General features: G+C 44.1%; 1 protein-coding gene and 1 long non-coding RNA gene across 2 annotated transcripts; one reads left to right on the top strand and one right to left on the bottom strand.

Annotated features, from left to right (window-relative positions):
* Positions 1–2,114: 2,114 nt before the first annotated feature.
* Positions 2,115–3,436, bottom strand: GSX1 (GS homeobox 1). Its single transcript, XM_072616966.1, is given in 4 exon segments — positions 2,115–2,488; positions 2,807–3,252; positions 3,254–3,360; positions 3,362–3,436. Coding segments are annotated over 4 exon segments (1,002 nt in total).
* A 1,672-nt stretch (positions 3,437–5,108) lies between these two features.
* On the top strand, positions 5,109–6,771 carry LOC140509073 (uncharacterized). The gene is made up of 2 exons (XR_011968558.1): positions 5,109–5,242; positions 5,780–6,771. It is a non-coding gene; the product is annotated as an uncharacterized lncRNA (long non-coding RNA).
* The last annotated feature ends 7,481 nt before the right edge of the window (positions 6,772–14,252 follow it).

Here is a 14,252-nt window from a genome sequence, read left to right as displayed (position 1 = left end):
ATTTTGGGTCATGAGTAAAGCTCTACAATCGGTAAGGACTAGGAGGGCTCCAGGGAGAAAAGGCCAGCTTTCAAGCCTTGCTTTGGGGTGGGGATCTCCAGGTCACTTGATATTGTTACACAAAGACACCTTTAATCCAGGCCTACTCTAACGAAAGAAAAAGACAGCTGGCCTCAGTTCGACTTCCTTCTCGTCTCTCGCATTCCGTGCCCCCAGTTCCAATCGGAATAAGGTCCCCCCAGTCCTTCATAGCTGCTCAGCTGGCCCTGAGGATAGGGCCCTCGCCCAGGGCCCCTCCTACCCCTTTTCATTTTTCCCCTAAGCCCTGGAAAACAGCCTAAACATCAATCGCACAGAGTAGAAATTTTCGTGAAATCAGTGAAATGGTTTTGGAATCATAAAAAGTTGTAATGAGAGTCTTTGTAACGCTGCGCCTTCAACTGCGCCCAGGGATCTGGTGCAGGTAAATTCTCCTCTTTTCCTAAGATCACTTTAAAAGATCACATCTCTCCCCATCCAGGACTCTACCTAGAGAATCTGATTAAAAAAGGAGGATAACCAGTCACAGAAGGGGTCCCTTTGGAGAAAAGACCAGTCTATTTCCAAAGGAGTAGGAATTCATGTCTATCTCAGAGGATAAACAAGCTATACATAAAAATACAATAGAAATGCATGCAGATATCTATGGTAGAAAAGTTCTTTTACTGGGAATGTCTTCCTTGACAAACTATGGTACGAGCAAGAAATAGAGAGGAACAATGAAAAGGATTCTAGGGACGGGAGTGAGCATCACAGTCTAGGAATAGTCAAGATTCTCTCTCTCTCTCTCTCTCTCTCTCTCTCTCTCTCTCTCTCTCTCTCTCTCTCTCTTTCTTTCTGTCTCCTTCCCAAGGGCGAAACTGTGTCTGTCTGAGAAAGGCCCCGACAGGAAAATAACTAAATATTAATTTCATGAGCTCTGAAGGCTAAGAGCCCCCAAGGAACTAATAGTGGTGTTGTTCTTTGGAAGAGGGTTGAGGAAGAAAAGGCATGCCTAACATATTCCCCTTCCCTCCCCCAGGGACCCAATTCCGGGTCCTCCAGACCAGTAAACCCTAAGGCATATCACTTCTGTTTGAGCTGTCCAGATTCCAGAACCCCAAGGCCCAGAGCCCTGGGGATTTCTATGAAAAAAAAAAGTTTATTTAAATTTTTACATAAATAAATAAATAAATATCTTCTGGTGTTACAGAAACAGTACAATTACACATCTAGTCAGGAGTGAGGGGTGGGGTTGGGAGAGGAGGAAGGGAGGAAGAAAAACAGGGACAGAAACCAAAACATTTCACAGCCAGTATTTGGACCACGGTGTTATTACGCGTCACCTTCCGCTTTGGAAGCCTAGAGAGCTATTTGGAAACAAAGCAAAAAGGTCTCCTCAATACTGATACCACATATTAAAACATTATTTTGGGGAGGAGGTGTGAGGTTCAGGACGGACTTCGATGGGCTGCCACTCTTGGTCTGGGAGAAGTTTATTAGTCTCTAGAGGGATAGACTGGCAATAAGACGAATGGAATTCGAAGAAAGAGGAGATCGATTTTCAGAAATAAAAGCAGGAGAAAGGGGCAGGTGAGAGCGGAAAGGAAGAGAAGCGCCCAAATATGAAACGAAATTCTGTCCAGGAGGGTGAAAGGCAGGCAAACATAGAAAACACGCAGTTAAAGGAAGCGACAGAAAACTTAAAACAAGTCTTTGAGAGAGGGGCTAAGGAGAAGGTGACCAGTGGCCAGCAAGACGCTGGTGAGAGGCGGGAAGGGAGGGATGGATCCCTATGAACAGGATGGTCGCTCGGCAGCGAAACACACCAGGAGTTAGAAGCCTTTACTGTATTCATAATTTTTAACTTCACAGTACATCGAATCCCCAGGCATTCTGTGATGGAGCTGGGGACTGGGTAGTGGGAAGGCATCATCAGTTCTCTAAAACGCGTGGCGCATCAGCCTCCTCCTTGGGCCTCTACAAAAACCATATAAAATCCGAGCCCCGCGTTTTGCGCTAGGTAAGGGCGGATTAGGATAGCTCTGAGAGTCCCCAGCACATGCTAGGGGTAGTGACGGGAGGAATTTTGAGCCTTATGGAGTGACAGTGAGGTCCCGTTCATCCTTTCCTGAGGAGGACGGGGACATGGGAAGTTCATCATCATCTTCTGAGCACTTGGCAGAGGAAAGGGAGGAACACTTGCAGCTGTGAGACGCTCCTCCGACGCCGCCCACGCCGCCTCCGCGATGCGACCCGCTTTTGCCCTCCTTCTTGTGCTTGACTCGGCGGTTCTGAAACCAGATCTTCACCTGCTTCTCGGACAGGTTTAGGTAGGTGGCAATCTCAATGCGGCGCAGACGGGATAGGTACATATTGGAGGCGAACTCCCTCTCCAATTCCAGAAGCTGTGTGCTGGTGAAAGCTGTGCGCATCCGCTTGCTGCTGGGCAGTTGGCTGGAGGTGCTATCTGGAGTGAGAAGACCAGAGAAGCAAGAGGTCAGATCCCTACACATCTATTCGGTAGATTCCGCACCCTCCTCACCCCCCCCCCCCCACCTCACCCCAGTGCAACTTGATTGGCCTTGGGGCCTCCTCTCCCCTTTCCCAGAACCTTGAGTGCTCACTCAGGAGCATCCCTGACTACTGTCTTCTCCCCATCCCTCCTTCTTACCTCCCCCATGACCCAGGATTCTCCCCAGTCTGGACTTCACCCTTTACTTTTCCCGTGACCTCTCCACCCGCTCTTCTCATTCTCATCCAAAGAACTGGGAAGGGTGAAGCTTACCCACGGAGATGCAATGGAACTGCCTGGGGTCAGGCAGGGGGTAGGTGGTTTGGTAGAGAGCAGCGGCTGCGGCGGCGGCGGCGGCCGGCCCATGGCTGACCCCGGAGGAGACCGAGGAGTGCTGACGGGCCAGGGGCGAATGGCAGTACTGAGAGCCGAAGGGGGGAAAGGAAGCCTTGAGCAGGGGAAGGGCTGGTGGCCCTGGGGGCCCGTGCAGCTGGGAAGCGGTGACACATAGCGGGCAAACGCACAGCAGCCCGGCCTTGCGCGAGTGGCAGGCGCCGGGCGAGAGCCCGTGCAGGGCGTGCGGGGGGTGCATTGCATAGGGGAAGAGTGGGGGTGGGCTGCCCTCTGGAGCCTTCTTCTCCCCAGCCTCCCGCAGCACCAGAGAGTCCACCAAGAAGGAGCGTGGCATGACCCTTCGACCCAATCCCTCCGAGTGCGTCCGTCCCTCTTCTGCTCGGATCAGCCCCGCCTGCTGCTGCTGCTACCGCTGCCGCTGCTGCTGCTGCTGCTGCTGCCGCTGCCGCCGCCGGCGGAGAGCCGCTGCGGGAGGAGCCCGGGGGTGCTGGCCAGTTCTACTGGTGCTGAAAGGCACTGACTGCGCTGCTTAAATAGGACTATTGCCATGTGATGGGCTACGCCAGGAGCGGCGGAGGCCTCTCAATAGGCTTTTTGTGCCTTTTCTCTTGGCATTCACTCTGCACGCTTCCTCATTATTTCACTTGTTAACTAAATGAACTGCATAATGTACTCTATTCTTGTCAACCCCACCCACGCCGTAACTGGCGCCCTCGCCCCCTCCTCTCCCTTTTGCGGGTTTATTTTCTCATTCTCCCGCGATTTAATATTCTTTTCTTTCTCTTTATTCCCCACCCCTTTTTGCTTTTTTCATTTTCAGTCGGCCCGTTTCACTTATTTATTTTGCATTCTATCCTCCTCTCTTCCCCCATAGTCCTTGCGCCTCCAGCCCATTCTTTCCACCCTTTCTCCACGTCTACAACCCCTTCCACCTTCCAAGCCCAGTTTCCCCTTCCACACTAGTGCTCGCTGCACGAACCTGCCTTTACTCAGCTCCGGTTCAACCGGGGCGTCGCCGTGGCTCTTGGTCAGGGTTTCCCACCTGTGGAATAGCACCTCCTCTTCCTATATGTTTGCCTCAGTTACCAAGTTGTAAGCATGAAGGGGGGGGGAAGGAAGAGGAGATGAACGACGTACGGAAACCTTCAGTACTCTGTATTAGCTTCATAACCGAAGTTTCCCTATTTTCTCAACTTTTGTGATGTCTGCAACGACTGGTCTTTGTTAAAGATCTGGGGGTGAATTTAGTTTTCTCCTTCATTTTCTTAGTTGACAGTGAAATTTTGGTCCTCTTCCCATTTTATTAAAACTGCCCAACGGTAAAAGGAAGGGGAATTGTGATCTAAAACCTTGAAGGTGTATCTATACACCTCTCAGATCCCCACCTCTCTCTCTCTCTCTCTCTCTCTCTCTCTCTCTCTCTCTCTCTCTCTCTCTCTCTCTCTCTGTCTGTCTGTCTGTCTCTCTCTCTCTCTGTATCTTTCTCCCTCTTCCCATTCCACCCTGTCTTCCCTCTCTATCTGCCTCTCCCTCTCCTCTATCGCTCACGCTTTCTCTACACTTATTAAACATGAACAAACAGACTGCATTTTGGGTTCTCTGTTACTGCTGCTTTCCCCCACATCAGCTATTCCACACCATTTCAATGGGAGCGGGCTCCTGCAGTTTAACTCCCCTCTTTCTGGATACACAATAGTTAAACAACTTCAAACGCCCTGCGCCGTTTATCCAGGCTCCAGCTTTTTAAATCGTCTCAAGGCAGTTTCACCCAGGAGCTTTTTCCATACAATGGGAAATTAGCACAAATATTTAGAGTTTAGAGACAGAATTAAAAGAAAAAAACCAACACAACTCTAGCCTCTAGGTTTCGATGCTTTGGGCAAAAAACACTGCTCTGAGACGGGAGTAGAAAGATGTCAGTGTGAAACTAAGGATGAAGCTTGTGAGATGCTTTAAATTAAGAGTCTTAAAACGCACAGGAACTAGCTACCGAAAACCAAGATACAGACACGATTTTTTACTTCTAATTCTTTACCACAAAAATATAACCGATTAAGAAGCAAGATCTTCTCTGTTGCCAGATAAAAGAGGTATTTTTTGAAGTGGGGGGGGGGGGTGGAGGAGGAGAGACACGGGAAAATAAAATTCCCAGAAAGCCTTTAAGAATACAACATTATCTAGAATTGTCCAGTACTCGATTTTCCCCTTTCTTCTCCATTAGAATTCTAGGCCACCGACATTCTCAAATACGTAGGCCTTTCGCCAGAGAAGATGGTCAGAAAACCGTCTCAGGGCTGACTCACAAAGCGATCCATCAGAGTTCTCGTTGCGATCGCTTCATTTGGAAACTGGGATGTATGTATACAGAGACCAAAACTGAAGCGTAAGAAAAAGAAAATCTCCCAGTTGGGCTGTGGCCGGCTAGAGGGGCTGAAGAAGTAGGTAGAGAAGCAAGGACTTAGTCGGGGGAGTGTAAGGGGCTGGGGGCTATGTGTGGGAGACTCTCCAGAGGCCTAAGGAGGGGGGCACAGCTTGTGGCATCCAGAAGTCTAGCCAAGTCCCACTAGTTCCGAGGGCCAGACCTTAGGGTTTACTTCAGATGACGTCCATCTAAGTTGGGAAGGAAAGGGTTAACGGCCTTTGAATGCACAGCAAGCCCAAAGCTACTGGGAAAGAATATTGAGGAAAAAAATAACCAGGACCTTATTGAATGTCATTGAAGAAAGTTTTGAATGCCAGATAAAGAGAGGCGAATTAAAGTGTGTGACAGCGGAGGCTAAGCGAGCACAAAGAGAACTCTGTCACACTCTGGGGCAAAATCCGGGGGCTTTTTACCAAGTCTCTTCGCTATGATTGAATTAAGTAATAGGAAAACATTTTCTTTCGGTTTAGAGCCATTAGACAAAAACTTCAAAGCGAATAACACTTTTTAATGTGCGGCCCCACAATGGATTCTGCTTTGTGCTGAAATGTTTAAATGGTTTGTTGGGCAACTCTTGAGTCGGAGAGACTGAGGCTCGAGCAAAATCGCATCCCTGATAACCGTTTTCAGGAAGCCGGCAACTAAGAGACATTTAATCCTGGGTCTTTAAACAGGCGATCTCCCCCACTAGCCTGCTTTCGTCGTGCCTGGCCGAAGCTTTTGTAAGAGTCATCAGGAGGGTCCATTAAGGCGAAGAAGGACGAACCCTAAGAATTTGATTTTTAAAAATTAAATGTTCAAGGAGGAGCCAAGAAAGGAATTTTATTCTCGGGGAGTTGAGCTGCGGTTTGTGGGGAAGGCAGGATTTCCGGGGTATCTCAGCCTCAGGTGACTCCCCACAGCTTCTAGTCATTTCCTCCCACTTCCTCATTTCCACCCCACTCGCCTTCATTGTGCCAGTAACCCACAGTCCTGGAGGCATTAGTACTCTTTCCATTCAGCAGCACCTGCAGCTCTGCCCTATGGCCCAAAGAAGGTTTCAAACTCAAGCCTTTGGCCCCTCCACAGTATCCCCTCTACAACTTGCAGAATCTATTAATCCCCGGGTGTCGGGGCTATCCAAGGCAAGGGAGAACTCTGTTCGGTGTGGTGTCCCAGTAGGAGAGCATCTCTCACCGTGATCTTAAGTAGTGGTTTACATTTATTTAACACTTTACAGTTAACAAAAGTTCTTTCCAACAACACTTTCTTCCTGGATTAGGGCTGTGCTCTGCCACAACAAATTCACCCCTCTGCTCCCCCACCCCAAAGGCAGAGAGCCCAAAATAGAAAACTGGGAGATTGTTTCTGGGAGCACTGGGGGCAGAGCTCCATGAATGCAGCTCCCTCTTTCGAAGAAGTGGTTTTCATTTGTACATGTGAAATAGTGCCATATAAAATCATTGTTGTTTTTTTCTGACAATTTTTTGTTTCTAAATAACAAAGTCTTCTCATCCATTGATTCATCCAATGCATTTAACAGGAAGTTACTAAGTGCCACTTAATAAAGGCAAAGACAAAGAGAAGAAACGCCCCTCCCCAAATCATCCATGACCTCTAGGAATTACACGAAAGGTGGGGCTGGGGAGAGACACACAATAGGAGTATCTATAAATAAATGAAAAGTTATATAAAGCAAATACACAGTGATTTTCTACCTTCTTCCTGGCAAATTTACTTCAAGAGCAGAATGAGAAACATGGAGGACTAATCCTCAAAGTCCTGAGATGGGACCAGTTGGTCAATACAGTTCTTCTCTGTGTGTGTGTGTGTGTGTGTGTGTGTGTGTGTGTGTGTGTGTGTGTGTGTGTGTCTGTCTGTCTGTCTGTCTCTCCCTCTGTCTCTCTCTCTCCGTCTCTTCTCTCTCCTTCTTTTCCCTTTCCCTTCCTTCCTTTCTTTGCTTTTGGAAACATTCTAAGATATCTTGGCGGTTACAAGCTACATTTCCTTCTTAAAGACCTTGCCTAAACTCAGATCTCTCTGTCTCTCGCCAATTGTCCAGCCTTAGGTATCAGGCCAAACCCCATTTGGTCATTGTTTGGGCCCTGATTAACTCAGAGTGAATGTAAATAGAATCGATTCTGTTTTGGCAGAAATTCTGAGGGTCTTCCCCTCCTGGATTGATGGTTTGTTTGTTTGGACTAAGTTAAAGAGGCCATTCTTTGCCTCATTTTTTTAAACCTAGCCTTAATCACTGAATGGACATTGCCTCAGTCAAACTGAAACCGACTAAAGACCTTAATTTTAAAAGGCGAAGATTTTCTACTGCATCTAGGGCCATCTCCAGTTGTCCTCATGTGTATTTGGCCACTGAACCCAGATGACTCTGGAGGAGAAAGTGAGGCTGGTGACTCTGCACAGCTTTTTCCTCACTTAAATCCAATTCACTTGCACATCATGGCATCACCTCCCTGATGTCATAGTCCTCTTAGAGAATGAAGGACAAACAACAGCCTCACTTAGGTGAACATGGAAAGAGGAGGTCTGATCTGGAAACCAGGAGACTGGGTATCTGCGATAGAACCGGCCAGAGTTATTGGATTTCCATCTTTCCTGGGAGTATCTCTGTCTCTCTCTCTCCTTCTCCCTCTCCTTCTCCCTCACTTTCTCTTCCTTCCTTTCTTCCTCCCTTTCTCTTTTTCTCTCCCTCTCCTTCCCCTCTATTTAATTTTTATTTTACAACCTAACTCATCACACACTAGTGAGGCTAGTGGAGGGGAAAGAGAAATGAAATCCAAAAAGAAGTACAGCAAGTGAGAACCCAAGGATTAGTTTGGTCATTAAGATGGAAAAAATAAGAAGAAAATACCCAATGGTTTTCTGAGAGGTGTACACAGCTGTCAGTTATGGTTATCTTACTGCTCTCATGTCCCCCGGCACTAAAACATACCACAGCTGTTCTAGTGAATACACATACACCTGTGCCTTCTTTTACCATTGACTAAAAACCAATAAGATTGGAAAATGAGTTGCTATTTGTATTTGCCCTACCATTTTCAGTGGCCAAAATTCTAGGTCCAATCACCTTGGAGTGAAGTTCTTGTCAGCAAAACTTTCCCCACTAATAGATTAGCTGATGAGTTCTATGTGTGAAGTCATACTCTGGGACATGAATCCACAAAATGAGTCTCTGAAAACAAGGGACTAGAACTCAGGACATGGATTCTTTTTCTCTTTGCAAAAAGTTAGAAGGTAAAACAGCCCACAAACTCCTATGGAATATAAATCCAGTTCATGGCCAAGTCAAGACATTACTCTCAGTGATGTTACTGGTTCTGTTAGAGAACAAAGGATGGACAACAAAAACCATCATTTACATAACATTAAAGAAAAAAAACCTGTGAAGTGCTTTATATATATTACTTCATTTCATTCTCACAATCCTACAAGGGAGATGCTATTATTATCCCCATTTTACAGATGAGAAAACCGAGAGTGTCAGAGATTTAAGTGACCTGACCAGGGTCATATAGTGCTTGAGGCAGGATGTGGGCTCAGGTCATCCTGATTCCATTTCCATTAGCTATGGAAGGCTGTCTGGGGGATAGCTAAGGTAATGAAGATGGCATCAGTAACCAGATGGCTAGACAAAGCTTTGGGATCTAGGTGGCAGTGTCTACATAGCCTTTCTTCACTTTCCAGGGAGCCAATACATCAACAAGTGTTTATCAAGTGCCTACTACGAGCCAGATAGTGTGTTAAGAACTAAGGACACAAAGACCAAATTAAACAGTTCCTATCCTCAAAGAGATTATATTCTAGAGAAGTGGGTAATCTCTACTCAAGGCACTTCAGTTGTCCAATTCCACCAAAAATAAAGAAACTAAAAGGTACTGGGGTACCTCACCTGACAACCTACCCTGTACATTTGCTTCCAATTCTTCATGCTTTAGAGATTGGCAATGCAAAGATTTTTCATTAGAAATGGGATCAGCACAAGTTTTGTATATGCCAAATGGAAAAGAGTATCTTTTAATTTTTTGACTAAATTTTTTACTTAAAAAATTTAAAGTTCTCTGTCCCTTCCATGATTGAAAAGAAAAACAAAACCCTTTTAACAATCAAGCAAAACAAATTTCTACTTTGACCATGTCCAAAAACATATGGCTCATTCTGCAGCCCGAGTCTATCACCTCCCAGGCAGGAGGCATGTAGCAAGCTTCAAGACTGGTCCTCTGGAATCATGGTTAGCCTTGATCAGAGTTTTTCAGTTTTTCAAAATTGTTTTCACGATATTGTTATTGTATAAATTATTCTTGTTCTACTTACTTCACTCTGTATTGGCTCATATAAATCTCAGTTTTCACAGAAACCATCCCTTTCATCATCTCCTGAGGCATTCATATTCTTTATGTTGTTCAACCATTGGGCACTCCCTTACTTTCCAGTTCTTTGCTACTACAAAAAGATGAACTAGAGTTTGCACCTCACTGTATGCAATAGGAGAAATTTCCACAAAAATGAAGAAAATGATGTTCTCACCTATTTCATTTTGGAAAGTGAAATGGATCTGCTTTGCTTATAAACAGTTATTTCTCTTCTTCAGATATTCATCTGGACTCTCAGTTCTCTTCATTGTACATTAGGGAGGCTGGTAAGCAGTAAGGATCTGTGCCTCGTTGGCAGTATGAAATGTAAGGATGCCAGAGGAGTGACCCTACAATCAGCCAGTCAAGCTTCAAGCAATCTCTGTCCAACCAATGGAAGCAGATGAATGAGAGTGATCCAACAGGAGATGTAGCTTCATCAGGCTGAATTTGTTTCCTTCACTTGCCCTTTGGTATTCAGATGAATGATTTTACGTTGCCTTTTGCATTGCCTAGAAAAGAACTCCACTGAAGCAATGCTAAAAATAAGGTGGCCCACCAGGGCTAAAGTGAAGAACAGGTCCTTTGTTTCCAAATAAAATCTTACTGTATGACTTTATCAAATTTTAAGAAATTGATGCTTAATCTACAGGAGCAAGGCTATTGAGCTACTCCCTCTAGTGTACATAGACATACAATTTGGACCGGGTTCAGAACTGGGAATCTGGCCTCAAATAAGAATGGTTAACGTTCCCTTTTCTTAGACTCCTTAGCTCATTAAATCCTCCCACCCTAATGTCCAGGAATAATTTTATTTTAGCTTAGATTTTGGCTGATGTCTAAGTTTTCCCAAAAAAGGAGGTGTGGCACAAAAATATACAATATGAATCAGGTATGGTATGGGTAATTCTTTCCTACATACACACAAAAAAAGCCCAAATATAGGACATTCACAAACATACATTTTTAAAAAACAAAGTTAAAACAGAATTCAATAACAATTTATGACTAACCTTAAAATCTACTGGGATGCTGATACTTAAACCTTACTAGAATATAAAACAGATTACTTATTAGGTATTTTACATTTTGTCTCATCTCTTTACTACATGAACAACTTTCAGTTCCTTTATGCTGGTAAATGCCAGGCATAGGCCAATCTTCTCATGGCTAATCTCTCCAAAGACATTGGGGTAGTTGCCAGGCATTCCTTTCCTGTTGTCTTTTAGTTCTGACCTGATGGTGTCTCCATACCTCTCAAACTCACAAGGTCACCCCCTACTCTGGATGTGCCCATCTTGGGATAAGCACTTATTTGCCAGAAATCAGGAAATGACAAACCTGAGAGGCAGCCTAAATCCTAGACTCAGACTTGGCCTAGGTGAGATATATATTTTAGATGCTGTGTGCTCAGGTTCTCATAGAGGCTGAGGTAAGAGACAAGGCCAGGGACCATGCTTCTAGAAAAGCAATTTGAAACAGTCCACACAGTGTTCAAAGCTGGAAAGACAGAACTTGAGATGTTGGTCATGTCTTTTTCTTGGGCAGCTAGGTGGCATAGTGGATAGATTACCAGATCTAGAGGCAGGAAGACTCATGTTCCTGAATTCAAATCTGGCTTCTGACACTTAATAGATGTATGATCCTGGACAAGTCACTAAACCTTGTTTGCCTCAGTTTCCTCATCTATAAAATGAGCTAGAGAAGGAAATGGCAAACCACTCAAGTAACTATGCCAAGAAAATGAGTCATGAAGAGTCAGACATGACTGAACAACCACATGTCCTTTGGTAGATCTACTGAGTCATTAGCTTCAAAGACAATATCTGAACTCATCATTATTTCAATGGGTAAGTCCTTTAGCCCTCAGTCACCCCTAAGTGCTAGTAGACCCCAAAGTTCCTACATGGTTGATGAGAAGCAGGAATGGCAACTCTGAACATGCTCCATAGGGATCCCTCTACTACATCCATCATTTACTGGACTAAAACAAAGACATACTTTCTAAAGTCAGTAACTAATATGACCCTAAAGCTCAATTAGTGTAACTACAGAAACAAATGTGGATTTTGGAATGTATATATGTGTGTGTGTATACATATACATATATGCATATAGGGGAGACAGAGACAGAGACAGAGATGGAGAGAGATTCTGGTTTACAAACCAAAAGCCCTGTGTAAAGAAAGTAGTTTTGAATGGAATTACTTGATAATAAAACTCCCTATGAGATATCAGAGATAAGGGTTGGTCCAAGGCTGAACAGTTGGTTTGTCTCCAATACACCTCCATTGCCCTTTCTTTGCTCTTCTTTTACCTCTTTAAAGGTGGACCAGTGTTTTCCTCCTCGGGGTTCATCACTGGGGTGCTCTGTCTTCCTCTTCTCTCCTTCAAATGAAAATTCATTCAGTTTATGTCCTCATAAGCTTCTTAAGGGGTGGGGTTCTATCTTATCACTCAACCTTGAAAAAGAGAACCTCACAGTGAATCCAGTACTGCATTGTAGATAATCAGCTGATTTAACCATTATTGACCTGCCTGATGTCTGTCAGTCAATAAACTTTGATTAAGTGCCTATTATGTGCCAGGCACTGTGATAAGAGGGATACAAAGAGAGGCAAGGAACTCACAATCAAATTTCGTGTTGTATAGAAAGCTGGAAAGAGGCAAATCAGCAACAACATTCCCATTTTGGAAATGGAGAAACTGAAGCTTGGGAAGGGGAAGGGGGGAGGAGGGATAGAAATTCAATATGAATAGCACTTTGATGCTTATACTTTCCTAACAACACTCCTGTTTATATGAGGAAACTTGGAGTCACAGAGGGGATGTGACTTGCTCAGGACCACATAGCTAGTCTGGAAAGCAGGAGTTAAGCTTAGACCTCCTGAATCCAGGCCTAGTTGAGCAGATCAGGGGGTCTAGAGTCAGGAAGAACTGAATTCAAATACAGCCTTAAACTACTTACCAGCTGTGTGACCCTGGGAAAATTACTTAACCTATTTGCCTCCATTTCTTCAACTGTATAATGGGGATAATAATAACATCTGCCTCTCAGGGTTGTTGTGAAGATCAAATGAGATAATATTTGAAGGATGCTTAGTGAAGTACCTGGTACTTGTATTAAATGCTTAATGAGTACTTAATTAGGTACTTATATTGGTAATATTTATATTTCTTACATTAGGTATTTAATGAGTACTTAATTACTTAATAGAGGAATGCATGTTTCCTTCTTCCCTTGTGCTTTTTTTCCCCACCACACAACCTTATCTCTCTGCAATAATAGGAGGCATGGAGGCATAAGGGAATTGATTTTTCCACTTTTCCCCTTGCTAAATTGGGGGTAAGGGAGCAGCACCTTTCTTAACTCCAGGATACCAAGCTATGCTCCTCATATCCATTCACTTTACACCTTCCCCAACCTCATTAAACCACCTCCTCTACAACACCATGGTGATCGTGGTAATAATGTTCTTGGCCTACTTGACGTGATGATAACATTCTGTTCCACAGTTTGGTAAACAGATTACGAGGACAAAAAGCTTTACTCTGGGAAAGGAAAGTGGGCAGACCAAATCTGCTCTGATTTCTCATACCTATCTCTTTTCTTGACCTGAGATTTCATGGTGTTGGGAGCTTCCAATGTGGAAATTCCTTCCTTCAATGCAATCCCCTAAGGTCCAGAGTAGATCAAAACTGAATTTGTCATACTACATCTCTGACTGTAGACAAATCCTTAAACTTCTATGGGCCTCAGGTTTCTCAGATATAAAATCAAAGATTTGGTTTGATGACATCTGAGGTCATTTCCATCTTTAAATCTATGGTTCTATGCATGCCAGAACGGCAAATTCAAAGTTGAAGATTCCCTCCACCCCCACCCTATAGGATTAGCTGTGCAATAAATACTAAACAGTCATGTACATAGACCAGGTAGGTCTCTGTCTTCTCTAGAATCTCAAAGGATCCAGAGCTAGAAGGGAACTCACAGATTACCTAGTGCAACCTTCTCATTTTACAAATGTAAAAAGAGAGAAGTTAAGTGGCTTATCCAGTCCAAGAATGCACAGGTAATAAGGAAAAATAAAATTCTGATAAATCTAGAAATAAAAATTTGATCTGCTCTGGACTTCAGGCAGTTTCAGAAATATCAAGCAACTTGCAAGGAGATGTAGAGTTGGATTTTGAATCCAGATGTTCAAACTAAAATTCAGTGTTTTTTTCAGGATACTAATTATCTGAATGTCTATATATAGTTGCACAGCTAAGGCCACCCGTATACACACATTTTCACGAACAGCAGTGAAAATAACTTGGAAGTTCCTTAAGGGCAGAGACAGCGGTGAATCCCTGATGGATGGTTTTTTGTTTTATTTTTTTTTTTTGAGTTAAGGAAATAATGTTCCTTTAAAATAATTAAAAATAAATATTCTGCTGATTTTTTCCCCCCTCTATCACTCATTTGCCAGAAACTTTCTTTGCAAAGAAGCGTGGTTCAACAAATCAACCAACCCTTTGGCTATGCTTGACAGTCAGTGGCTCATTGTATACTTATAGATGATCGCCTCACTGCTGAGAGTCATGATTGGTCACT

The sequence above is a fragment of the Notamacropus eugenii genome, chromosome 5 (genome assembly GCF_028372415.1).
Source record: "Notamacropus eugenii isolate mMacEug1 chromosome 5, mMacEug1.pri_v2, whole genome shotgun sequence".
Lineage (NCBI taxonomy): Eukaryota > Metazoa > Chordata > Mammalia > Diprotodontia > Macropodidae > Notamacropus > Notamacropus eugenii.
Note: the sequence above shows the minus strand (reverse complement) of the source record. Positions and strands in the feature narration are given on the sequence as shown.